Here is a 27,278-nt window from a genome sequence, read left to right on the forward strand (position 1 = left end):
ACCCCTTCCCCACAAGGGAACTAGGGCGGTCAGCCTATCCTCCGCTGCCTCCATCGAGCCTATGCTGTGCTGTATCTTGGAGAAGCAATAAACCCATTTTTACTCTACTGGCTGGCGGAGAGTCACATCAGGCTGCGGATGGGGGTGCAGGGTCAGGGGTCACACGGAGTGAATGGGGAAGCCAAAACAACACCCCTTGGCTATGTCTAGACCGGCATGATTTTCCGCAAATGCTTTTAACGGAAAAGTTTTCCGTTAAAAGCATTTTCGGAAAAGAGCGTCTAGATTGGCACGGACGCTTTTCCGCAAAAGCACTTTTTTCGGAAAAGCGTCCGTGGCCAATTTAGACGCGCTTTTGTGCAAAAAAGCCCCGACTGCCATTTTCGTGATCGGGGCTTTTTTGCGCAAAACAAATATCAGCTGTCTACACAGGGACTTTTGCCCGAACGGGAGCAGCATAGTATTTCTGCAAAAAGCACTGATTTCTTACAGTAGGAAGTCAGTGCTTTTGCAGAAATTCAAGCGGCCAGTGTAAACAGCTGGCAAGTTTTTCTGGAAAAGCGGCTGATTTTCTGGAAAAACTGGCCAGTCTAGACACAGCCCTTGAGGAAGAGTGAGTAAGAGAGAAAGAAGAAGAGAGAGAAGCAGTCATCTTAACAATGAAAGTTATTTATTTCTAGGTAGTGAATATATATATATGTATAGGTATGAGACACCAAACACACAAAACAGTTACAATATTAAATCTAAATGGAAACCGATTACAAATGCTAGGGCTAGGAAACCATATAACAGTTTACATAAGGCAGGGTCAGGAGGCTATGCTTAGAGAAAGGTAGTGGTGGGGAGAGGGAGAGAGAGAGAGAGAGACCTCATCACTCCATGGAGCTTGCACAGATCAGGATTCCCAGATGATGATGGAAGCCGGGGGTCCAGAGAGCAAGAGACAAGCAAAGCAAAGCAGAGTCCCCAGCATGATCAGGCAGGAGATGAAGAAGTCTCAATGAAACTGATGGGCAAGTCTCAATGAAACTGATGCATGGCTGTGTCTACATTGGCATCCCTTTCCGGAAAAGGGATGCTAATGAGACACTTCGGAATTGCAAATCCGCGGGGGATTTAAATATCCCCCGCGGCATTTGCATGAACATGGCTGCCGCTCTTTTCCGGCTCGGGGTTTTTGCCGGAGAAAAGCGCCAGTCTAGACGCGATTTTCCGGAAAATAAGCCCTTTTCTGGAAGATCCCTTATTCCTACTTTCAAGTATCCAGGTATCAGAACAATGTTTCTTGGGTAAGGGTAGGAGTTTTTATATAGCGATAAGACAATAGTTTGAGGAGAACACTGGATTTGTTTATGGGTGAACAGAGGCAAGACAATAGAGACTGATCACACCTGGTTATGGGTGATGTTCCTTGAATGAGCTCACAATGCAAGTGGGCAGTTTCAGTATTTTGGATGTCAATAGGCTCCTTCACTAGAATTGGTCTGATAATGACTAATTTTGGGGGGAGCAGGCCTGGGTTCGTTGAGCAGAGATTTCCCATCAGGCAGTGTTTCTCTGCCTTCGGTATCCCATAGTTCAGTGCGGTTCCTGTTTTGGAAGAGCTGTTCTCCATTCTGTATGCTAATGGAGGTGTGTCTCTGTTCTATCTTCAATGCAGATGAGGCTGATTGTTTCCTTAATTCTATCACCCTTGTCTGGAGGGGTTTAGGTGTGTCTTCCCTGGCCTTTTCATTGCTTTGTCTTTGATTCAAGCAGAGGCCTGGGGGAGGGGGAGCAGATGTGAGCAGGGATAAAATCAGCAGCAATACATTGGGGACATGAACCCTGGGCCCTCAAGTGCTTGGGGTGCCCATCAGAGGAATGGGAGACAGTGTTCTGCCCAGGAGAGATCCAGGTACCACCCAGCTGATCAGTAGAGCCCCCACAGCCAGCAGCATGTGTTTCTACTGGTGGTACACATCCATGCATGCCTCGGTGCACAGAACAAAATTTATTCTGCCCATGGATGGAAAAAATTAGAGGGTAACCTGACAGCATGACCCTGTAGTGTAAATTGACCCTCTTTGCTGAGGGCAGGGCCAGGGCTGGTGCTGGGGTGTTAGGGTTGCTTTACCCCTCTTGCCCAAGCAGCCCCCACCTATAACCCTTATTTCAGAACAGCCCTAGCTGCGTTGGAACAGCTGGCCTGAGCTCCAGGTTGTGCCCCCCCCCCCCCCCCCCCCCCCCCCCCCCCCCCCCCCCCCCCCCCCCCCCCCCCCCCCCCCCCCCCCCCCCCCCCCCCCCCCCCCCCCCCCCCCCCCCCCCCCCCCCCCCCACACACTGTGCAACTACAGCAGGAGGTAGGAGAGGCCCCTCCATTTTGAGCAGTAGGTCACAGGTTCAAGCTTCGCCCAGGACCCAAAATGGTCGGTATGGGAGACTTCAGGCTTGTAACAGAGGGATTATGGGGTGTATCCTAGGGTGCACCTCCAGACCAACCAGCCTTTCAACCAGCCATGTCTGCTTCCCTCCTTGGGCTGCTGAGGGGGGCCCCACAAGGCACTGAAGCTGTGTGTCAGAAGCAAGAAGGGCTGGGCCAGCAGGAGAATGGGACTGAGGGGCCCAGCAGAGTTGAACGGGGAAGCCCATGGCACAGCAGAGCCTGTAACAGTGGCCACACCCTCTCTTGCCCCATGCATGCTTCAAGGCAGAGCAGTCCAGATTTGCCTCAGTGTGTTTCACTAGGAGTGGTGTGTGGGGAGTGCATGGGGGGGAGGTTTGTAACGTGACAGCGCCACCTGCTGTCAGGTCCTGACCAGGGCAATCGCATTCAACAAGGGGGCCGGTACACAGGTCCCTACAACAATCACACACACGTGTGCACACATGCACACTGTAGGTTGCTCAATGAGTTGCACCTGTGCACACACCAGTGTTGTCTTCAAGTCGTCATTGTCACACCCAAGCCGAGTCTCAAGTCACTACAGTTCAAGTCTCGAGTTCAAGTCGAGTCTCGAGTCTTAATTTAAAATATGTCAAGTCACTTTTGTATAAGCCATCAATATCGGCATTTTCGGACAATTTTGTCACCAAGTCGATTTAACAAAATTAGCAAATCTCAAGTCACAAACAATGAACCTGAGTTGAGTCTCAAGTCGAGTCACCTAGGCGACTTAAGTCGGACTCGAGTTCAAGTCGTGGGACTCGAGTCACCAACTCTGGCACACACGGAAGTGAAGCACATGCATGTGCTAATCCGCACGCTGCAGCAGGCCTGTTCTGGGAGCTAGCCCTCACTCCACACAGGGTAGCTCAGGGTGCCTTGTGGCTGTTGGCCCCCGCCCCCCCAAGGACATGCACTGCTCTAGCTGGTGGTAGGTGGGGCTGTCACTGCTGCTGATATTGGAATTGGAGAGGCGGGGGGAGGGGAGCTGCGTTACTCCTCCTTGGTTACTCTTTGTTGCTCCCATGTTGAAGCAATTCAGCTCCCTCCTCCCCAATTGTTTTTGAACTAGTCTGGGTGTCCTGAGGTAATGACCCTTTTCTCCCCTAGGGACTCCCCCAGCCCTCAGAGCCATCAACCCACCAGCAAGATGCACTGGAGGGAACAATCCTGCCTGGGGGGTGAGTGGGTTGGAAGCTTGGGGCTCTGGCTATACCAGCTGTCCCAAGAAGCAGAATCCCAGCTGGGTCTCCAGGGGTTATGACTTCAGCCCCAGTGGCTGGTGTGCACAACTGAGTAAGAGCCTACTGCTTCTGCCAGCTTATGGAGCTCCTCCTTTGGCTCCTTGGGCAGGGCCTTGGCTTTGGCACAGAGGTTTGGGGGCTCAGGCAGATAGGTGTGTGTGAGAGAGAGAGAGAGATCACTGCAAGAGTCAAGGGGGAACAGGAGTATAATGATCAAAATGAACTGCAAATGGTCTGAGGTAAACAGGATGAAGTTTAATCGGGACAAATACAAAATACTTCACTTCAGAAGGAACAATCTGTTTCACACATACAAAATGGGAAGTGACTGTCTAGGAAGGAGTACTGCAGAACAGGAGCTAGGGATCATAGCAGACCACAAGCTAAATATAAGTCAACAGTGTGATACTGTTGCAAAAAAAGTGGACGTGATTCTGGGATGCATTAACAGGAGTGTTGTGAGCAAGACCGGTGAAGTCATTCTTCTACTCTGCTCTGCACTGATTAGATCTCAGTTGGAGTATTGTGTCCAGTTCTGGGCACCACATTTCAGGAAAGATGTGGAGAAACAGGAGAAGGGCCAGAAAAGAGCAACAAAAATGACTAAAGGTCTACAAAACATGAGTTACGAGGGAAGGCTGAAGAAATTGGGTTTGTTTAGTTTGGAAAAGAGAAGTCTAAGAGTTTTTAAGCATGAGAGCAGTTTTTAAGTATCTAAGAAGGTGTTACAAGGAGGAGAGAGAAAAATTGTTCCCCTTGGCCTCTGATGATAGGACAAGAAGCAATGGGTTTAAATTGCAGCAAGGGAAGTTTAGGTTGGACATTAGGAAAAACTTCCAGTTAAACACTGGAATTAATTGCCTAGGGGGGTTGTGCAATCTCCATCCCTGGAGATATTCAAGAGCAGGTTGGACAGACACCCGTCAGGGATGATCTAGACGGTGCTGGGTCCTGCCGTGAGGGCAGGGGACTGGACTCAATGACCTCTCGAGGTCCCTTCCAGTTCTAGGATTTTATGAGAAACAGGCCCCGTCAGGAGAGACTGGGCTGTGCTTTCCCTCCCCACAGGGTCTCTTCCCCTGGGAATGACCAGGCGAAGGCCTATGGCACCTCTGCTTCTGGCCTAAGCCGGGCCCTAGCCCTCTCAGGAGCTGAATCAAGGATTTCTGGCTCCTCTGGGGCTGGGCTAAAGGAGCCAGGTTTGTTGGCCACGCCTCAGGCCCACCACCACTAGAGGGAGCCAGAACACCACACTGGGAGGGGCTGGTACAGAGCTAAAATACAGCTAGTGGGAGCTATTGCCCCAAGAAGGGGGCTAATTCCACCCCTTTCCCAACTTCCCTAGGTCTGGCCTTACCCGAGGGCTGTTCTTCACGAAATTATACCACGTCCATCTCTGTGGCATCAGGCTGCCTCCAGCCGGGGATCAAGCATCTGTCCTGCCTGCTCCATTCTCCAGCAGGACAGGTAGGGGGGAGAAATGACACATTTATTGTCCCTCATCGTGGAGGCGGCCTTTCTGGGCTGCTGCCTTAAGCCAGGTCTGTTTTAGGAACTCCTGCGTGGATCGGTTGGGGAGGCAACGGGGGGTGGGTGTGTGCGTGTGTGTGCGGGGGGGACTGCAAATGCCCTGATGCGGACGCAGCTACGCCTGTGGAGCTGTGCCATTGCCTGCGCGGTTTGTTTCGCTCACTGATGCGGTGTACATGCTTCGCCGTCGTAGCACCAGCAAGCCCTCCATGTGCAGACGAAGCTTAGAACTCAGGTTAAAACCCAGGCCAGCCCGTTCCCGGACTCCAGTTCTGTAACCTGCTTAAATGTACAGACGTGAGCCTCTCCAATAGCCAGGCTGAGCTAGATGCAGCCTTTGGTCACCAGGTACAACCTCCCCTGCATGGGCCCTGCACGCACTTGTGCACAATAGCGTATTGCTTAATTGGGGTAGTGCAATCCCTTGGCAGTGTGAACAGGAAGTACTGAGCCGGAGCAAGGCCAGCCAGTTCTGCTCTTTGGCCCTGGTGCGACTGCTGTCGGAACGCCGTAGCCAGCGTGGCTGGTGGCTCCAGTTTAAGTGGGCTCTTCTGTGTAACAGACAACCATCTATCAGGGACAAATTCACACCAAATTAAGGCGCAGTTTGTTTCCCCCTCAGCGAGGGGCAATTAACCACTGACAACTCACCCAGCAGGGCAGCGGCAGGTTTTCCCTCACTGGACAGTTTGAAATCAAGATTAAAGAGCTTTTCTAGCAACCCTGCTGCAGCTGAACCACAGCACCTGCCCCTCAACAGTGATTAATTCTGGGCTGGCCTCTAACCTTGTCACACAAGAGGTCAGACCTTGTGCCTCCTAGGGACTCTTCTGGCCCTGGAATCTACCACCCTGCTCAAACTGCATCCTTGCCCAGAGGAGTCAGAGCGACCTAAGGAGACAGAGCTGGCTGACCTTGGAAAAAGTCACCTCTGTGCCTCAGTTTCCCCATGTGTATTCTGGTGATGGCACTAAGCTCCTCTGTAAAGTGCCCTGGGAAGGCCTAGGAATTCTAACACTGAGCTGCTTCCACATAAAAGTCCACCTGCTCCAAGGATATACAACCTCCCTAGTCAGATCAAGCCAGGGCTGGATTCAAACGGATTTAAAAAAAAAAAAAAAAAAAAAAAAAAAAAAAAAAAAAAAGCACAGCCAGGCAGGTTTGCACCAGTTGGATTAAATGTGTAGAACCTCCCCACCCTGAGCACGTGCTGATTGCCGTGCGAGGCGCCAGGCCGCCTGAGCACCCTCACTGGGAATGGACAGGGCTGGATTTACCTCACAGCTCCCCTAGGTGCATTTTCAGCACAAATGCCCCACCCCCCTACAGCTGACTTTGGTGTTATCCAGAAAGCTCCCCTGGAATGCCAGCATATTGCCCCAGTGCCTCACCGCAAATCCAGCCCAGGGAACAGAAGAGACTCAGTGGCGAGTGAGACGTCTTTGGCACAGGGACTATCATTCTGGTCTGTTTGTTCAGCACCTAACGCCACGGGGACCTGGTCTGGGTCTACAATGCAAAGAGTTATACCAGGTCTAGACTACAGGCTTCTGCTGACAGCAGCTGGGGTGTGTGTGAGGGCAGAGCACTGCTGACGTAAGTGCCCAGCATGGGTTTACTTAGCCCAGCAGAGCTGTCCTGCTCCCGGGAGAACTGGCTCAGGTTATGAGGGGTGGCATTCCTGGAGCAGCACAGTGCGCAGCATCCTTGCTGGGAGGCCCTCAATCCAGGAGTAGCTCTCACTGCACTTTACCAAGGAACTGGGCATCATTATTCCCATTGTACAGTTGGGAAAATTGAGGCACAGAGCAGGAAAGTGACTTGGGCAAGCTCACCCACCAGACCTCTGGCTGAGCTGGGACTGACAGCCTGTCCCCCAGTCCAGTGCTCTACACCTTAGGCCCCGTTGCCACCCAGATGCACCCTAGCAGTGCACTGCTGGGGCAGTACTGGTAGATCAGGAGGGCTGAAGTGCTGTTAGCGTGTGCGTGATCAAATCACTCCAGCTTCCTGCTTAGCCTGAGCCCAATGGCCCTAAACCCTGGGCCAAGCTGACAGCCAGACACGCCTGCTGCTCTCACAGCCAGGGGCACAAACAGCACGAAAACAAACCAACCCCACACTAACCGCATCTAAGTTTTCTATAAAATAAATTTTTTATTGTGTAAATTACAAAAAAAAAAAATACACCAGAACACTCCAAAACCTTCCATGATCCTTCGACTCGGTCATTTATATCCCCAAATAAAAAAAATAAGCTGCTTTTATTGTGATAAATACATATAGAATATTTGTATAAACAGGGCACTGTACACTTTAGACACACAAGAGTTGTGCTGAGAGATCACAACTGACCTGGACAAAGACCCTCTCGCCCTACAGGGCTACCAAGCTCAATGACTCTTCAGGACCTGCTTGGCCTCTCAAGAGCTTATCGAGTGCGACACCCCAGGTGGGGATGGAATCAGAGACTAGAAGCTGGTGCGTCTACTCGGAGCTCAGGAGCATTTATGCGCCTCCAGAGAAAGATCAGGCGCGAGGGGGGGGGAGAACACTGCTCAGGGCGGGTTACACGCAGGCTTGGAAGAATTCGATTTCTGGCAGTCAGTGCCAGCAATCGTTATTTGTGCCAGCCCCACAAGCCCACAGAAAATATTGTCATCGGTGACTGAAAAGTACAGGGCAGCCCTGGCTAAAAATGCTGCTTGAGAACTCAGCCACATTTGATTGCAGGCGGCCTCCTTTGTGCAGGCTGACATGTGGCGCTGACCCTTTGTTTGAAACTTGTTGAATCTTAACATCTACTGGTATTAATCCATTGGTGTCCGAGCCTCCCTTAGTTCCCAAACGCTAAAAAAAAATCTCCAAAAAACACTTGAACACACCAGAACATGATCCACGGAGACTAAAATCAAATGCTGCCAGGATTAGTTACATGCCCTGAAAGTTTTGGGGAGGGGGGAGGTATCCTGGATAAACTCCTCTGGATTGGGAGATGAGAGAGAAACAGAGCTGCTCACCCAGGCTCATCTTCTATGCCATTTCCACCCTTCCCACACCTGCCCGTCCAGTTTGGCTTAGAACTGGCTGATGCAGAGGAGGGAAGCCATGTCTGGCCTGGTGTGGAGAGTCAGAAGAGCAAGTCCCGTAAATGCAAAAAGGGGCTGGTGTCTCCAGAGATGACATTTGAAACCAGCTACCTAGCCAAGGACTGGAGCAGAAGACCCGCTTCTAAACTCCTTTCCTAAATATTTTTTGGGGAGGACAACAGAGTCTGATGGGGAAAAGAGGTTTGGGGGGGCGGGGTATCTGGAGAGGCCTTCACAAAGCAACCATGCCCACCAGCAAGAGAGAAAGAGGACCTGCAAGTAAGCATGGGAGACCGAAACCCAGCCCTTTGGAGCTGTGCTTGGCTAGTTCTAAAAGGAGCCACAGAAATCCCTCTCTTGGGGCAGCAGAGTTAAAAAAGGAGGAGGGGAAGACGGGCGGAAGGGGGGACAGAGGAGACAGGCTTCCTTACAAAGCCCACAGCCATTGCTGCAAGCTGCGTTTGTAGCAGTGTGTGTGCAAAAGAAAAATCTTCCCTAAAAAGCAACCCCCCCTTCCTCTGGCAAGTGCAATGGGGCTGTCCCTGAGGTATAAAATCACCTCCCAGGGCACCAGCCACCTGCCAATGCATCCTTCCCACAGGCCCCCCAGCCCCAGCTCCAGGTATTCAGGGGAGAACAGGTTATAATCAAAAGTGCTTTAATGAGGCTGAGGGCGGGCAGGGGCAACTGTCTATCACCTTCAAGTGGCTCCGAAGACTCCCCATTGGGGAGCTCAGCACCGGGGCAATGAGCGTATGCAGGGCAGGGGCTAACAGCTTGTTGGTTTCGAGGGAGCTGCAGGAGGGGTGAGGAGATGTGAGATTCCCCTCCCCCGAACTCTTTGGGGCTTGGACAGCGAGAGGGAAGTGGGGGCGAACGAGGCGTAGGAGGTGGGGAACACAAATAGGGGGTCTAGAGAGGGCAGGTAATGGAAGTGGAGGCACAAGGGGGGCAGGTGGGAAGAGGCACCGTGAGCTAGGAGGACGTGGGTGGAAATGGTGCACCATGGGGTAGGGAGGGGAGGTCAGGGGACTGGAAGGGGGCATGGGCGGAAATACAGGATAGAAAGGGGGTGGCAAGCAGTTCAATAGCTCCCAAGTTAGCCCCCACCTGTCAGCTCACAGCCCCCACGCTGTGGCTGAGATCCACGTCCTTCAAGTGTCCTTGGAGGGTAGGGGGCGTCCCTCCCCCCACGCCGGCACCAGGAGCCCTGCTCACTCCAGGAACTTGTGGGTGTCTCCGTCTAGCCGGTGCTGGGGGTGCATGGCGGCCTCATTGAGGGGCTGGCAGTGGGCCGGCCCGCACTGGCAGGAGTGGATCACCATGACGCTGCGAGTGAAGGAGTCCCCGTCCGGGCAGCGGAAGGGCACGGCCAGGGTGCGGGTGCGCAGAGGCACACAGCAGCGCCCGTCCAGGCACGAGCCGCAGTAGCTGGGCCGGTACTTGCGGAGGCTCTTGCAGCCAGCGTAGGTATAATGCACGGGCTCCTCTGCCTTGTGGGTCCGGAGGCACTTCCTGCCCTTCTGTGGGGGTGGCGAGGGAGACAACCCAGTTAGATGCAGCTGGAGGGGGAGCTGCTTGTGTCTCAGATCAGGCCCTCCTAGCTCCATCTACAGCTGCAGCATGCAATGAGCTTTCCAGGTCTCAGTGAAGAGGGGACCCAGCTAGAAGTCCCCAGACTGGAATGAGTGTGCCAGGCCTCAGCTGAGACTGGGGGATGGGATGTGAGAAGAGAAGCATTGGAATGGGTATATCGGGGCTCAGTTTGGCTGGGGGCAAATGGGGCAGAATAGACACTCCCACCAGCCCAGGGTCTCCTGCATGGTTCCTACCCCCACCAGCATCTCCTCTGCCAGCAATTGCTTCCAGCTCCCAAGCTGCAGCATGATAGGAGCCAGCCCAGCGTGACCCTAAACCAGCCCCACAGCTCTTCACCAGACCCCACCCTCCTTTACTGCTGTGTTGGGCCCTGGATACAGCCTCTATGCGGAGATAGGGGCTGCACACGGCCTTAGCAAGCCTTTAGAGAAATGGAGGCTCTAACCACTAGACACCACTTTCCCCAGAGCAGGAGCTAGACTCAAAGGCTACGTCTACACTACTTTTTGTGGAAGAGGCAATGCAAATATTTTACAGACATAAGGATCTTGCGCAAAACAGGATTTTGCACACTGCTTGTTTTTGCACAAAAACTTCCTCCGTAATACGGATCGAAAGAGAGTATGCAAATGAAGCATGAGAAAATGTTAAGTGCACTTCATTTGCATTGCCTCTTCCACAGAAAGTTCGTAGTGTAGACAGCCAAAGAGTCCCGATTCCCAGCCTCCCCTGCTCTGCCCACTAGACTCCCCTCTCCAGGACTATGTCTACACAGCAGCATTATTCTGAAATAACAAAGCATGTGTCGACACTGCAAACCGTTATTTCGAAAGAATGGTGGGCTGAAGACTTCTTACTCTGACTCCTGTAACCCCCACCACCATAGTAAGGGAAGTCGGGGGAAGAGCGTTCTTCCTTCGACTTCCTGCTGCGGCGGCAGCGCCAAAAGCCAAGTTAAGCTATTTTGACTTAAGTACGCAATTGACATAGCTCAAGTTGCATCGCTTACTTGACTTTAGCCCTCCTGCATAGACGTGCCCTGGGAGACCTTTACTAAGGTAGCCGGCTCCTTGTTCCAACCCCATTTCCAGGGGCCATCCCCACCTCCCTTGGCAGGGCCCATCATTTCCCAGCATGTCCCCCCACTGTCCTATGGGCAGGGGTCCCGGCCCTACCTTCAGCTTGGTGAAGTCAGGCTGGCTGCAGGGCCGGATCTGGCACAGCTGCGTTTCCTTGGCCAGCTTGCACTGGGGGTTGTCGTTGGTGACTCGGGTGGAGGCGCCCAGGCCGCAGGTCTTGGAGCAGGGAGACCAGTCCGTGGTCTGGGTAATGCATTTCCGCAGCACAGAATGGGGCTTGAACAGCGGCTGCCAGACTGGAGAAGCAGAGTGGGGAGCTAGGTTAATACACGGGCTTGCCAGGAGGGGGCGCTGGCCATCAAGCCAGGACACAGGGATTTCAGGTAACCCTGCAGTCACCTCCCCACCAGACCTAGAAGCTTGGCATGAGCTGCAAGGCATGCTGGGAGATGTTCTCCTTTCAGCCAAAGCCAGGCAGAGATTCTGGGCCAGCCCATTATTCTATAGCCAGGCAGGCAGCAGAGTTCTGTCGCCAGGCTCCTCAGAGCTGGGGACGGTTCAGGTCAGGTAGCCCAGGAGATGTTCCCCCCCCCCATGGTATGAGGTCCCCATGGGGTGACAGACTAGCCTCTTCTGGTTCTATAGTGGCCCATTCCTGCCTCTGGAGCGGCTCCCATCAGCAGGTCAGGTTGGAGGTGCCACCTGCTCATGGCCCTGTCACAGCTGACAGAGTCCTGCACTGCCCCAGGGACCCCTGGATTTTGCCAGTCACTCAGCTTCTGCCGCTACCCTCTTGCATGTGGGGGTGGGGTTCAGCTGGTGGCCTGTTGAGCCACTTGTCAGGTAACAGCCAAGCTGGAGAGCCAGCCCACCCCATGCTCACACAGCAGCAGCAGCTCCTGCCCATGCAGCTGGGCCCAGCTGCCTGTGTTGCAACCTGGCATGCAGGGGCACAGTGCCAGGCAGGTTTGGCCCCACCAGCCCTGTCCTGATGATGGGGCAGGTAGGCCCAATCTGAGCAAGTGGCACTGTGCCCACCGGACCCTGGGCACCACATCACACTGGGAGTGGAGCCCATGCCTGGGCCCAGCTGCTGTCACTGCTAGGCAAGCACACTCTCCAGCCCCATATGAAATCTGGGGGGCTGACATCTGTCAATTGCATAATCCACTTGAAAAGGCACCACATGCCTCTCCAAAGGGTGCCATGCTCCACTCCCCTCCCTTCCTCTCCCCTCCCCACTAACTTCGCCAGGCAGCTGTGACCCAAACCCTTCAGATGCCAACATCAGCACCCAGCTGCTTGAGCTCTCCAGCAGCTGATGATGGTCAACAATTTGGGGCAGGGACTAGCCTCCAGCTCTATGACCAGTGTGGCCAGCAGGGTCCCACATTAGATGGGTGCAGATACACATACCTAATCCCTGCAAGGAGGCTAGGGCTGGAGGCCCAGAGAGCTTCCAGTCCAGCCCTGGAGGTGCACTTAGAGCAGCCTAGAGACTGCTCTGATTTACACTCTGGCCCCTCTGGGCCCTGGGGAGCAGAGACAGTCACAGCGCAACAGGCTCTGGCTGTGCCTTGATCCGCTCTCCCCCATGATTGCAGAGCCCTGTTGCCAGCTAAGGAAGCTTTGTGCAGGTGGGAGAGAGAGTGAGACAGAGGAGGAGTTGGCCAGTGTGGGGGGAGGGGGCATTGCTAGCCACCCCCCCAAGGAGGGTGCATCAGACTTGAGTTTGGCACTAGCTGCTGACAGTGCCTTTATACAGCAGGGCTGTGTCTAGACTGGCCACTTTTTCCGGAAAAACTTGCCAGCTGTCTACACTGGCCGCTTGAATGTCCGCAAAAGCACTGACGATCTCATGTAAGATTGTCAGTGTTTTTGCGGAAATACTATGCTGCTCCCGTTCGGGCAAAAGTCTTTTTCCGAAAAACTTTTGCACACAAGGGCCAGTGTAGACAGCAGAGATTTGTTTTCCACAAAAAAGGCGATCGGGGCTTTTTTGCAGAGAGCGCGTCTAGATTGGCCACGGACGCTTTTCTGCAAAAAGTGCTTTTGTGGAAAAGCGACCTGCCAATCTAGACGCGCTTTTCCGAAAATGCTTTTAACGGAAAACTTTTCCATTAAAAGCATTTCCGGAAAATCATGCCAGTCTGGACGTAGCCCAGAGGTTCTCACTGCCCCCACCACTTCCTGCCTAGCTCCAGCGGCTCATCCTGGTGTCCAAGGTGGGCAGGACTCGAACCCCTCCCCAGCCCTTTATCTGTGCCCAGCCCCTCATGCACTCACCCGGCAGGTTCTTCCAGTGGCTGTCCTTGCCCACATAGACAAGCTCATTGCTGTTGGTCTCCCCACCCTCGAAGGAGACCTCCCCGAACCGCTTGGACCCCTTGCTGCACACAAACTTCTTGCAGCACTGGCCTGGCACTTGGAGCAGGTGTGGGTCAGGGCAGTGGAGGGAGGCCAGCGGCAGCTCCAGGGGACAGAGGGGCAGGCAGCCCACGGCACCATCAATGCAGCTGCACTGGTGCTTGCAGCTTGGCTGGAAGTTCTCCCCGTTCTGGTAGATCCGCCCGTTGTATTCGCAGGTCCGGCCTTCCTGTTTGGCTGAGGACACAGCAAGGCCCCCCAGGGGCTCGTAAGTCAGCTGCCCTAGAGGGGCCCCCACCCCACTCGTGTCGAGAGCCAGACATCCTAGGAACCCGCTGCTGGTCTGCCCGACTCCATCTCAGCCACATGCTGGCCTTGGCATTGTGGGCCCAGAGCAGCCAGAAGCCCTGGGTACTCGGCAGCGACAACCTGCAGTGCCGGCTGCACCATGCAGGATGGGGAGGGGGTCAGCGTCTAGGCACAGCTGCCCATCCTGCCCCTGTCTTTCTGGGGCAGACTAGACCTAAGCTCAGCCGGGACTGCTTATGCAGGCATCCGATGTGAACAGAAGAGGCTTGGGGTGAGGGGCATTCTGCACTGGGGTAGAGAGGACTTGGGGTTCAAGCCCTTCAGGGGGGCACATCATGGCTCAGGACTGGGCCATTCCCACCAGAGGTCCATGGCTGGAGATGGGGTCCCTTTGAGGGTGGTGACTATGGTGCCCCCCAAAATAAGAAAGGAACCTCACTAAGGGAATTCACAGCCCATCCCCAGAGCATCCCAGGTCCAGGTGACCAATGGGAGCAGCTGATGTGAGTGACATTGGGGGGAGAAGGACTTGGCTGGACCTTTGGGGGGGGGTGAGGCTGTCCAGATCCTTCATCCTTAGACAGCAGCATTCCTGGGGCCAGAACCAAGAGTTGGGGGGGGGGGGGCGCTGAGGCTGCTGTTCCCCCTCCAGGCTCAGAGGGGGAGATTTCAGAGAGAGGAGCCCAGCTTTAAATAGCTCCGGAAAACAGGATGTGGGACGGGATCCCAAGGGCCAGGAATGGATCGTGTTGCAACAGCAGCAAAAACAAAAAACAGAGAACCTAGTGCTGGATCCAGCTCCCAGTCTGCTGGGACCAGGTGGAAAAATCCTGCCTCCCCCAGAGACAGGGCTGGGGCAGATTTCCAAGGGTGGAGGGGCAAACGGACAATCCCCAGAGGGATCTGGGTCCCCAGCCCGGCTTTTCACTCTCCTGGATGCATTCCTGAGCTAACAGCGTCAGCTTCCCCCTCCACACCCGGGCAATAATGGATCTAAGCTGGGGGGCAGACACAGAGACAGGCCAGTGATGCCCCGACCCCAGCCCAGCGGGGGGGAGGCCGGACAGACACCCTTGCTCTGCCGTCTCCCCATACTTTAAAGGGCCGCTGGCTGGCTCTCTGCTGTGCTGCCTCCTTCCAATGCACGAGGGGGCTGAACCCAAGACAAGCAGCCAGTTTCCCCATGTGACCTGTCAACTCTTGAGCCAGCCACCACCAGCCTCTCCCCAGGGTATTAATGACACACACGTGGCTGAGACACAGATCGGCCTCCTGCCCTTGGCTCCAGCATGGCAGGGGGCTCTCGGGAAAGCATCAACATTTTGGAGATGGGTCTTCGGGACACAGAGCACAGTCCCCATCTCCGCCAGTATAAGCTCAGTGGGTGGGGGGGCTCTGTTCCCCATTTACACCCATCATGGACTCCTGTGGGACTGGCACTAACCCCCCACCAATCCCGTGGGGCTGGCATGGACCCACTCCCCACCTGCCCCGCTGTCGCCAACCACTTCCAGGCTCTATTCGTAGCAGGGGGAGGAAGTGTCAGTCGCTGGGGCTGGCAAAGCATCAGTGGCACAAGCTCCCTCTGAAATCTAGAATCCCATCCCAAGGAGGGGGCAGAGACGCCCCTTCTCAGCCCCAGATGGACTGGGATGGGGCAGGGGAAGGAGCAGGCACAGAGGGGGGGCAACAAACCTTCATGCTCACACATGGGCCCTCCAGCCAGTGTCCTGGGCTCCCCCTCCATTCCCATGTCCCTGGAACAGCCCACCCCACAGACACCTCCTCCAGCCCAGCCCCCTCTCCCTTGAAGCCAAGAGGGCGGGAGCTTGAGATCCCTGCTGGGAGAGGGGTTCCCCATTTAGCCCTGGAATGCCCCAAGCTGGAGGTCCTCGGAGTTCCCTTAATGGGCAAGAGGCAGCACATTCCTTCCTCGGGCGGGCTGTATGAAGACACCAGCTATACCCAGATCAGCAGGAGACGCCTCCTCAGTCAGCTGGGTCCTCTCCCTGCTGCCCCGGCCATGGGAAAGCCCCACAGGTGGGAGGTGCCTTCAGCTCCGGACAACGTACTGGGGGGGGGGGGTTGGATAAATTATTCCCCAAATTCCCTCTTCATCAGCTCTTGAGCTATCCCAGTCTGTTGCAGCCTCCCCCCCTCCCCAAGGAATCACCCCTTCTCAGAGCAGCACTGTTGGGGTTGGGGCAAACCTGAAGGGGATGTCAGTCAGGTAGACACCTCCCTCCACCCCCTCACCAATTAGGTACCCAACTGATGCCTTTCCTAGGCTAGGGCAGGGGCTAGATCTGTGGGACTGGTGGGGGGGGGAGCAGGGACGGAGAGAGGAGGTCACTGTCTCTATAATCCTCCCCCAATGATCCTCTGATTAGCAAGAACTGGGGTGGGAAGGTTCCTCTCACCCTTGTGGGCTGGAAGGACTGTCAAGAGCTTAGATGGGGGTGGTTATTTGCCCCCTGATGATCTGGAAGACAAGCCCTCCCCACCCAAAACATCCAGAGTAAATGAGGACATGCCCCTCCATGCCAGTCCCAGCACTCTTCTTACCCCGACAGATGCCCCTGCTGGCCAAGGGGTCTGCCCCAAAGTTGCACTCCAGCCCCCTGTGGGGGTCACAGGGCCAGTGCTTACTGCAGTCATCATTCAGCTGCCTGGCACAGACTTGGCAGCACCCGCAGCCATCAGGTACCATGCTGACCCCCGGAGCACAGTGGGGTGGCTTGGTGGGGCAGAGACACTGCAGAGGGCAACGACACGCCACCTACAGGCAAAGAAACCCCACGGATGAGGGAGAGTGTTTTGACGGACCTAGAAAAAAAACGAGTCACAGCTGGTTTGGACTGGAGACCCTGGGGTTGGAGGGGAAGGGAAAGAAGAACATTTTTGTAGGTCCTACAAAAATGTTTTCCAGGTTTTAAATAGACAAGCCGAGTCCAAACATTCTCCCCACCCCCATGAGTAGACACGCTGGGCAGCACATCAAAGAAGGGACTATTTTGGGTTGGATGAACCAGTCCTCTTTTTATAGAAGGTGGCACCAAAATAGTTTCCTAGGTGCAGCTACGTGTCTCACAGGGTCTGCATTCCCCCCGCCCCCTCCCCCACCTAAATAAACCTCAAACTCCAGCCAGGATCAAAGTCACTAAACTCCACAGAGCTGAGGCAGAGAAGAGATATGGAGTCCGGGAAGTAATAGATAAAAGAACAAAGAAAGACCCATCCGCGTCAAGTTCTGCTTTCAAGTCCCACTGGAGTTACTCCTAATCTTTTGTTTACACGCGTGTAAATCCACTGCAACAGCTCAGGAAGTGACTCCGGGTTCACACCAGAGGGAGTGAGCGCAGAAAGCCGGATCTTCAGCTAGCGCAAACCGGTGTCACTCCCACTGCTAGGAGAACCTCCCCCCCCCCCCCCAAAATCAGAAGCCCCAAGTTGGACAGCGGAAGGGATGGGGTCAGTAGCTAGTAGTCCGGTTTGCGGGCAGTGCCTGCTCTCAGCTGGACCCAGCTCCTCGGAGGGGTGGAGATCAGCAAGGCTCCCCCGGCTCTGCCCTGTACGGGAACGGGCTCAGACAGGTCAACGGGAGGACGGAGTGACAGCAGCCGAGGGTCTAGCCACGGGCGGAGCCGAAGCCGGCAGGTTCCCCCACTCACCAGAGCGACGCTCAGCAGGAAAGCAAAGCTGAGCAGAGACCCCTGGTCCATCGCGGGCTGGAGCCGGCCAGAGGAAGAGCTGCACAGAGGGCGCCCAGGGGAACAGTCACAGCCGGTCCGCGTAGCCAGCAAGCCCCTACCTGGCAACTCCCACGTGCCTCTCCCACCGGCCCCGTCTAATGCCTCCGCGAGCCCTCTTTTGCCTCCTCATTTATAGCACCCACCGGCAGCGCCCCGCCCACCGGCCTTGGCCGGCCAATAGCGAGGGTGGCACCTTTCCAGACATTCCAGGGGAAAGGGGAGGGGCATGCGGCGGTGGGAGGGGCCCCATGAATAGAGTCATTCATAAAACGAGAGGTGCCGCTACATTCCAGGACAGCGCGTGGAACGCAGCGCCGGGCCGCGCCGCAGAAATGTGCCGACATACCAGGGCGAGGAGCCGCGCGGCCGCAGCCGTTCCTGCCGCGCGCGCAGAGCCCAGGCGAGCGGAGCGGGACGGAGCAAGAGCAAAGCGAGAGGCAAATAAACAGAGCTCAGGTTGTTCTGCGCCTTCCTGGCGGGCCAGCGCGGCCCCTCCCAGATCTCCGCGCCAGGGGGGTCAGGAAGGTGGAGCGGGATGCGCCATCTGCCCCCACTGACCCTGGCGCTGCTCAGCCGTGGGCGAGAGGAGCCCTGGGGCCAGCTAGAGCCCAAAGGGACTGCCAGAGCCTCGACAGCGCCCATCCCGGGAAGGCAGGCCTGGATTTTGGTTAAAGAGCTTGGCCCACCTAAATATGATTGGCACTGAGACTTGGTGCATGAGGTTCAATGCCCCTGAGATTTGTCCCAGCTGCTCCTGTTACCTGCTCCCTCCCTCTGGGGGCTCCACCCCCTCAGGCTTAAAGAATGGGAGCACTGCCCCTGCACCACCACTCAAAGCCCCCCCCCCTTGGAAATCTGAAGCAGTGAAGTGGGAAGGGAGGGGAGTCCTGGATCCATCAGACAGAACTGAGAGCAGGAAGGTTATTCCCATTTACACCAGGGGAAAGGAGAGTCAGCCCCCATGGAGTCACCCTGGATTTATACTGGAGTGAGTGAAAGGGAAATCAGGACTTATTCCAGGTACACGCTGGTGCAAGAGCACCAGTGGGGTTACGCTTGACTCACACCAGGATGAGCAAGGAGCTGACCTGACAAAGGAAAGGAACCGTTCTCCCCACAGGGTCAGCTTGCTCTTAGTTATGCTGGTGTGGATCTGGAGAAACCCCAGCAGTGTCAGAGGAGTTGCTTTGGGTTTACTCCAGCCTGAGAGGAAGTCCCACGTACTTGCCATGTGGCAAATCAGGAGCAGCTCCAGTAAAATCGAGGGATCTCATTATCGTTTCACTTACTCCAGACTAACCCCTTTGGAGTGAGTCTGGATTGACACCAGATGCGAGTGAGAGAACAATCATCCCCAGTGCAATTACACCAAGGATCATCTAGTGGGTATGAGCCCTGTACTCAGGGGCCCAGACACAAAGGGTCAGATTCCCGCCTGGGGGAAATTGCACTTGCTCTATTGGAATCAATGGGGCCAAACCCCAGCCCGGTGTATATCAGTGTTGGAACTAATGGGCCAGATCTCCATTTCGTGGAGTGGCACTAATTTGCAGCACTCAGTAATTTTGGGGGAGGATGGGGATGGCATAACAGTTCTTACTGCAAGGGTTGGCTGGTTGTACTCTACTCCTAGGCTAGGAGAATTAATCAGCGGCTGCCTGGCTCATTCCAAAGGTAGCTAAATAACACTCTGTTCCTTCCAGCTAGATAAATCCCCAGTGTATAAAGGGAGCATCCAGAGAGGGAAATAACCCACAGCAGGGACTCCCCCCCACCCCACCCCCCGTGCTAGCTTCATCGCTCTGATCTCCCGGTGGAACGATTTATAGTTCAACATTCCTGCCTGTTATTTCCTGCAGTGGCTTCTTTGGTTAGTGGGTCTGGGCCGGGCTTTCACCTTGATCTGTTTTTCATCCAAAAGGTGTGAGGGGAGGGCATTGCTAATATCCCAGCAGCCCCATGCAGGCACTGGTGCAGACCTGGGCTGGGACTGGGGCCAGGTGCTAGCAAGCTAACAGACACTGCATTAGCTGTGAAGGGACCTGACGTTTGGCACCTCTGAGCTCCCATTGGAAATCAGACTCCCCCCCCCCCCCCCCCCCCCCGCAAGCTGCAGATAGAGGTTTGCAGGCCCTGCCTGGTCTCCCTGTGTGACACGTGCCCCCATCACACCTGCCGGCTCCACCTGAATCTCACACACATTGGCTCAGCTGCTCTCTCTTCTGTCAGCCAGTAGATGCCACGGTGGAGCCAGGACCCTCCCTCCCTGCCCCAGCCTTGTATAGCTGCCCTCCACTCCAGGGCTATGTCTATACTGCAGGCTTTTTGTGCAAGAACATCTGTTTGTGCGCAAAAACTTGCTGAGTGTCTACACTACATGCACGTTCTTGCGCAAGTAAATTTACAGTAAAGCGTCAGAAAGCAGGGCTTCTTGCACAAGAGTTATTCCTCTCCCCACTAGGAATAAGCCCTCTTGTGCAAGAGCTCTTCCACAAGAAGGCAGTGTAGACAGGCAACAGGGGTTTCTTATGCAAGAAAGCCCTATGGCTAAAATGGCCATCAGAGCTTTCTTGCGCAAGAGAGCGTCCATACTGCCATGGATGCTCTCGCACAAAAGCACATGGCAGTGTGGATGCGCTCTTGTGGAAGACCTTTTGCACAAGAACTCTTGCACAAAACAGTTCTTGCACAAGAAGCCTGCAGTGTAGACGTAGCCCCAGGAGTATTAGCTCCTGCAGATGACTTGAGGACATGCAGATTAGCTCAGAGGATCATTTGCATAAAATGGCACATGTGGCGCTGCACAGAACTCATCAGCTGTGTGTAAGTGAGAGCTGCCTTGTGGCTGCTCCAACCCACGCTGCGCGGCTTAGGGACTCAGAGAAGAGCCACTGCTCCGCGTGCTCCAGCACTGCCTCTGATCCACCCCGTGTCTATGCCGGGAGCAGGGTGGGTGACAAGCCCTTATGCCAGCCAGAAGGACCGGGGAGAGGGGAGATTCACATTCACTTTATGCTGCCAGAGCAGCCGGGGGGCCAGCCAGAGTAGCAACAGCTGGCCCGTTCCCAGCCTGTCAGGGTGCAGGTGATAAGTTGCTTCCCAGTGAGGGTGGCAGCTGATTTGGCTCTAGCTGGCCTGCCCAAATCTATCCCACAATGCAATGCTTTGACCAGAAGACCCTGTTGCCAACTGTAGTGCGGGGCCTGGGCACCATGGGACAAGTGTGCTGGTACAAATGCAGCTCCACGTCCCCAGCTCTTAATGACAGTCCCTGGAGCTGGGAACAGGCCCCAGAAGGCCTAGCGCTCACGCCCTGCCCAGAGCCAGAACACAGAACTCCTAACTCCCAGTGGCTCCAGCTCTACCCACTAGACCCCACCGCCCTCTCAGAGCTGGGGAGATAACTCAGGTGACCTCACTCAGACACTCCCCATCCCCACTACGCATGGTGCCCCTCTCCAGCCCCCTGCACATTCCCGCTCAAGAGGCTCAAGCAGAAAGGACCCCGCGTGCTGCTGGCCTGTGTGCCCTGAGCTCTCTGCCAGCTGGCACGTCCTTCACTGACCTGATTTCTCCCCCTTGGTGTAATGTACATTGGAGACACAACTACCCTGGCCAGGCCTCCCTGTGTATTAGCCAAGGAGAGGCGGGGGGAGGGGGGGAGCTAAAGATGGATGGGGGGTGACTCGGGGCTAGTGCCCCCCCCCCAGTGTACAGAGGCTTCCTCTCCCGTGGCTCTGGAGGCAGTTGAGGTCACAACATAAGTCTTCCCTTCTGCTCCAGACAGCTCAGGAGTGGCAGGGTGGGGGTGGGCGCACTCAAGTCTGTATCCGCCCAGCCCTATGAGCAAAAGCTGATGGCTCCATGACTCAGTCCCTCCAGCAGCAGGCAAGAGGGGCTGGGCATTACTCACTCCCAGCTGGGTGGGCCAGGAAGGGTCTGCTCGCCCTGGATGTTCTGGGGGAGCCAGGCTCCTGCGGGGTGGGGGGAGGGGAGGCCAGCGCAGGTGATAGAAACGAGCCCCCACTCCTGATCTCCTGCATGGCTGTGCCCCACGTTGCTGTGTGCCTGGACCAACCCCTCCCTCCACCTACCTCCCATGACCCCCACCCTCCATCCATCCAGCCACAGCCCCTTCCACCTCTCTATCCACAGCCCTCTATCCGTCTGCTCGTCCACACCCCATAATCTGCCCCTCCATCCGCCTGCCCGCCCACCCTTCTCTATCATCCCTCCATCCACCTACACCTCTCCACCCATCCACACCCCCTACTTACCTTCTATTCAGTCACACCCCTCTATCCATCCACTTTCAGCTACCCCTCTGTCCACCCGCACCCCGTCTATGCACCCATCTACCCTCCTCTAGCCATCCCTCCATCCACCCACACTTCTCCATCCATTCACCCGTCCACACCCCTCTACTTACCTTCTGTCCATCCACCCACCCACCTCGCTCTGCCTAGCCCTCTATTCTAACTCCTCCATCCACTGCGACGGGGTCCCAGGAGCTGGGGCACTGCTGTGCCCTCTTAACTTTCCAGCCTGGGCTGTCTCAGAGCTTTGCTAGTGACCAGTAGAAAACTCCTCCTGGGGCTGTTACCACTCAGCGTGACAGCATGTGGATCCCAACCCCCAGCTAGGCCGCATGACTATTCCAGAACCACTCACACATTACACAGGGAAAGAAACTGGCTGATTTCTCCCAGCTCTCTAGCTGTGGGCAGTGAGTGAACCCTGGCCTGGCCCACCCCTTCTGCCTGAACCCCACTCCCATCCCCTCCTCTTGCCAAAACCCAGAGCCCTTCCCCAGGCTGCCCAAATGCTTCCAGCCGCAGAGTGTCCTAAGTCCTGGATCTTTGGGCAGGTGTGTGATGTGGGGCCTCCCCCAGCCCTGGAGAGCTGTGCAGGACCAGTGTAACAGTACTACCCAGTCCACCCCTCCCTCAATGTGGAGAAAACATGATGCCCCAGCCTTTGTAAACTGACCTGAGATTCCCCAAGCACTTCAACCAAAATACACTACCGGTATTTAAGTAAACCACAAAACAGACGTATTAAACTGGGGAAAGAGAGATGCCAAATTATTACAACTGGTGGGCACAAAAAGTCAGATAGTTAGCCAAGACAATAAAAGGTAAGTGTGCAGTCTGCATTGATCTTAACCCCTGTTACATTAGGCAGCGTTTAGATGAACCGTTTTCTTCCTCCCATTGGAAGTTACAGAGCATAATACACAGAACTCTCCCGTAAGCCCAGGACTAGCCCTCTTCGTTGAAGTCTTTGACTTTGGCAGAGGAGAAAAGCCAAGGCATGATACTTGATACCACAGTCCCTTAGTTTACCTCTCAGGCCATGTGCCTGGTAAATACAAGCCCAGGCATGTCCTGGTGGGCTTTGCTGAGCCACAGGGTTGAGCAATCCCCCTCGGGTGGTCTTGAGCAACTATCATTGAATTGTAAATCCCTTGATTTCAACGCCCCTGCTGATTAATGGTCCCTGAACACCCTCCTGGGAGTGGTTCCCCTTCTTTGCATATCACTAGCAACCACACAGCATATTTCTGCAACAGCCCTCCAGCCAAATCTCCCAACATGGTGCACACTGACGAGAGACGTATTTTGACAGACCTGGATCTCATCAGAGCGTGATCTTTTCTGTATCTCATATGGGTGTCATGCGTAGTATGAAGCCTACCCTAATGATATGTCTGGTTGGGTATGGGGGTTCCAGGGTGCTACTTTGAGATGTAGTGTCACATCCTGTCATGATTATGAGGGTTAGCCAGCAGCCTGGGGATTAAGGGGTTAACTACACCTAGCCAGGTGGAGTGACCAGTAGGAATGTAGGTGGGACTTTCAAACTGGGACAAAGGAATTTGGGTTTTTTCCTTTCTCCCTTTTGTCTATCCGGATGTTCTCCGCAGCTACAGAGAGGGACAAGCATGTCTTTCTCTCTCCAAGACACCATTCTTCATTTTCTGTAAGTAGGGTAAAGTTTAGGTAGTTTCCTTAGGCTTTATTGTTTTAAGGGTTGGGTATGGGATCTGATGTCTGGCACTGTTTAAAAGATGTTTTGGCTTTTCTTTGTAACTAAGTTCTAGGCCCATGGAGTTTCTCCATGAGTATATTTTGTTACCTTCCTATCTAGTCATTATGCTGGCAACAGGAATATTGTTGTAATAATAAAAGTTCTTTCTTTTCTTTGTATTAGCCTGGCATTGGTTACTTGTGTGCCCTGATTTTTATTTTAGGGGTGAGATTTCCCAAATGATCTTTCCCCCGATTTCTTTATCAATATTTGGGTGGTGGCAGTGGAAGTTTTATTCCCAAGATCTAGGTTTTTAAGATTTTGGGGGAAGTTTTATACCAAAGCCTGGTAGATAAGGCTTTGGGGTACACTTGCTGGCCCCCACTTCTGCATTTATCATGCCAGAGTGGGGAAGGAGCCATGACACATCCTCCCACACCTCTTTATTCATCCTCCCATATCCCTCTGTTCATCCACCCACTCCTCTCTGTCTCCATCCATCTATCCATCCATCCACACTCTCCACCTTCCCCTCTATCCACCCACACCCCTCTGTCCATCCACCCCTCTCCATCCATATCCACCCACACACCTCCACCTACGCCTCCACCCCCTCATCCCTCTGTCCATCCACTCTATTTATCCCTCAGTCCCAATCCTTTACCTACCTACTCAGCCATCATGCTCCACAGCTAACTCCCTCTACCATACACTAACTACCCCTTCATCCATTCACCTCTTCCCCTCTGTCTGTTCCCAGACCCACACCTCTCTGTCCATCTGTCCACTCCTCCACACTCCTATTTATCCTTCCCTCTGAACTCCTTTGTTTCCAATTGACCCATCCTTGTATCTCCATTCCTCTATCCCAGGGGTGGGCAAATACCGGCCCACAGGTGGGATCCAGTGTGCCACGGTTAACCCCCCCACCTCTGTATTTACCTGTGGTCCTGCAGGTATGGGGGGGATCATTGGCTGCGGATTGCCGTTCATTGGCTGCAATCGCCCATACTGCCAAGATGCTGGTGAATACAGCAGCAGCAGCCCACCTGGTGAACCACCACTGTTTCCTTGCCCTCTCTCGCTATCCAAAGTCCTCCATCAACTTGATCACAGTGGGAGAAAATCCCAGGGCCCACATTGCTCGTTAGTCTAGCAGAGAAAAAGCCTGAATGGCTGGGAGCTGGTGCCAGACATATTCCAACTAGAAATAAGGCCCAGCTATTTCCCAGGGAGGCAACTGACCCTTGCAACCAACTCCCAGGAGAAGTGGTAGATTTGCGATCTCTTTGCATCCAGGCTGGCTGCCTTTGTGGATGAAGTCTTTTGGCAAACCCAAGTTTCTGGGCTCAGTACAGGGGAACTAGGTGAATCCCGTGGAGTGGATTTTGCAGGAGGTCAGGCAAGGGGGTCAAATGGCCCCTTCTCAGTATCACATCTATGACTTTATCTCTCTGTTCAGATCTCTCTCTACCAATCTATCCCTCCCTCCCTCTAGCCAGCTCCCCTGTCTCTGTGTCTCGTGTTTTATACTGTTCATCTTCCCTTGGAGCCAGTCTCCATGCCTGGCAGCCCGCTGCCCCCTCTTCCACGGTTGGAGTCCACACATTTTTTCTTGCTCTGCGATTGGCTCAGTCTGGAGATTCTGATGATCTCCAGCCCCTGCCCTGGTCTAGCCTACAGCCCTCTCAGAATCTGACCCTTGCTGGACAGCCTGGAGCCGGGGCCCCTCTGTGCTGAAGGATCTTTCCAGAGCTGAAAAGGAATGGCTCACACCTGAGTTCAGTCCAGAGGTCCAGAAATCCAGGCCAGGTTCAACTCATTCTGGGAGGAGGAGGAGAAGGCTGCTCCGAGATTCCAGTCCAGGATCCCAGTCCATGTTTTCTATGTGATGCTGACGAGATTCTTTTGCTCAATGGCTCTTCCAGCCATGGGCCTCTGTGTAGGCCCCATGTGGACTGGTGACCAGCAAATCCTGGCCCAGATGTCTTAGCTGGGATTCATCCATGCACCTGAGCTATGGCAGGGGGTGCTTTATGCTTTGTGTCTGTTCTGGGGCGGATCCCTTCAGCTGCCTGGGGGGCCCTGAGGGCAGGTGGAAAGAGCCAGAGCAGAGTGATGCGCCAGCCACGTTCCCTTGGGTGTGGTGACCCAAGGGGTCTCTACTGTCTCTCAAACATACCCACAGTGCCCTCTGCCCCACCCCACACTGCTGTGCCCTGGGACACAGGGGTGAAGTTCCCACATGGGGGGAGGGGCTGGGCTCAGACATCGCTCCAGGGCCTACTGGGGGGCAGAGGAGTTGGGAATATGGACGGTATGGATGGAGAGGAGGTTTATAGCAGGATGGAGTGGGGGTGAGGGGCAGGGCAGGCTGGGGAAATCCCAACTCTTATTTTTCCACTGTTCCATTTCCTCGTTCCCACAATGATGAGGATAACATGACTCAGTTGCCCTCTGCTCTAACCACTACAGCTCACTCCCCTTCGAGCAGGAGCCCCTCACCCCCACTGTTCAATCCCCCCCCCCCAGTCAGAATGGTCCTTGTGGGGAATCCACTGAACTCTATTGCAACCCCCTCCTCAGGCACTGAGTCCCCAAGCCGTCCCCCTTGGCCTGGGGGGGGAGGAGGCAGTATCCTGGACAGGACAGAATTCCACCATTCTACCCCCACCCACCTGCCAGCTCCAGAGGGGGCAGCAGCCCCACAGTCAGGGCTAGAACCCAGGAGTCCTGACTCCCAGTCTCTGCCCCCCAAAGCCCTGGGCCTATAGGAGACAGAGATGGGGGAGGGCGGAGCGCCGCATTCTTGGGAGGTCTGAGGTGCTGGAGCCAGGCTCTTGCCATACTCTGCTCCCTGGAGCTGAAGATCCTCTACAGGCACCCCTGTGCCCTGAGCCCCTGCCCCAGTCCGGGGCCAGGAATCTTCCCACCACTGCCCCTGTCGGCCCAGGAGAGACAAGTGGGACTGGAGTTAAAAACGCAGCACCCCAAAAGGAGGGGGAGCGGTGGGGGGAGGGGACACAGCAGGGTGATGGAAAGGGCCTGACAAGGGAGCATTGAGCTCCAGGAAAGAGAAATATCCTGGGGATCTTCCCAGCCCCAGCACTACCTGGGTCCCCCTACCCCTTCTGAGGTACCCACAACCCTCTCCTCTCCCCACCCCCTCTGGGCACCCCCACCCTGCTCCTCTCCCCACCCCCTCTGGGCACCCCCACCCTGCTCCTCTCCCCACCCCCTCTGGGCACCCCCACCCCTGCTCCTCTCCCCACCCCCTCTGGGCTTCCCCACCCCTCTGGGCATCCCCACCCCTGCTCCTCTCCCCACCCCCTCTGGGCACCCCCACCCTGCTCCTCTCCCCACCCCCTCTGGGTACCCTCACCCGTCTGGGCTTCCCCACCCCTGCTCCTCTCCCCCATCCCCTGGGCATCCCCACCCCTGCCTCTCTCCCCACCCCCTCTGGGCACCCCCACCCCTCTGGGCTTCCCCACCCCTGCTCCTCTCCCCCACCCTCTGGGTATCCCCACCCCTGCTCCTCTCCCCTGCCTCCTCTGGGCACCCCCACCCCCTGCTCCTCTCCCCCACCTCCTGGGCATCCCCACCCCTGCTCCTCTCCCCTGCCCCCTCTGGGCATCCCCACCCCTCTGGGCTTCCCCACCCCTGCTCCTCTCCCCCACCCTCTGGGTATCCCCACCCCTACTCCTCTCCCCCACCCCCTGGACATCCCCACCCCTGCCCCTCTCCCCACCCCCTCTGGGCATCCCCACCCCTGCCCCTCTCCCCACCCCCTCTGGGCTTCCCCACCCCTGCTCCTCTCCCCCACTCCTCTGGGCATCCCCACCCCTGCTCCT

The 27,278-nt window shown here is 55.4% G+C and overlaps 1 protein-coding gene across 2 annotated transcripts; it reads right to left on the reverse strand.

Moving 5' to 3' along the window:
• Positions 1–7,722: 7,722 nt before the first annotated feature.
• LOC102459093 (CCN family member 1-like) lies at positions 7,723–17,512 on the reverse strand. 2 transcript variants are annotated; one of them, XM_075902200.2, is made up of 5 exons: positions 17,317–17,512; positions 16,211–16,424; positions 13,256–13,573; positions 11,066–11,265; positions 7,723–9,814 (listed from the first exon to the last, which is right to left on the reverse strand). In XM_075902200.2, exons 1-5 carry the CDS (start codon positions 17,365–17,367, stop codon positions 9,506–9,508), a joined length of 1,092 nt encoding a protein of 363 aa, XP_075758315.1. In that variant the 5' UTR covers positions 17,368–17,512; the 3' UTR covers positions 7,723–9,505. The 2 variants fall into 2 exon arrangements, with proteins under 2 accessions (XP_075758315.1, XP_075758316.1); XM_075902201.2 differs by having other exon boundaries at positions 16,211–16,471; positions 17,317–17,508.
• Positions 17,513–27,278: the final 9,766 nt, after the last annotated feature.

Source organism: Pelodiscus sinensis, chromosome 31, assembly GCF_052426305.1.
Source record: "Pelodiscus sinensis isolate ZL-2025 chromosome 31, ASM5242630v1, whole genome shotgun sequence".
Lineage (NCBI taxonomy): Eukaryota > Metazoa > Chordata > Testudines > Trionychidae > Pelodiscus > Pelodiscus sinensis.

Coding starts and splice junctions, on each gene's coding strand:
- LOC102459093 (XM_075902200.2), bottom strand. CDS start 17,367: ATGGACCAGGGGTCTCTGCTCAGCTTTGCTTTCCTGCTGAGCGTCGCT. Junction 13,574..16,210: donor CAGCAGGGGCATCTGTCGGG/GTAAGAAGAGTG, acceptor CTGTGTCCTCAG/CCAAACAGGAAGGCCGGACC. Junction 11,266..13,255: donor CCACTGGAAGAACCTGCCGG/GTGAGTGCATGA, acceptor CTGCTTCTCCAG/TCTGGCAGCCGCTGTTCAAG.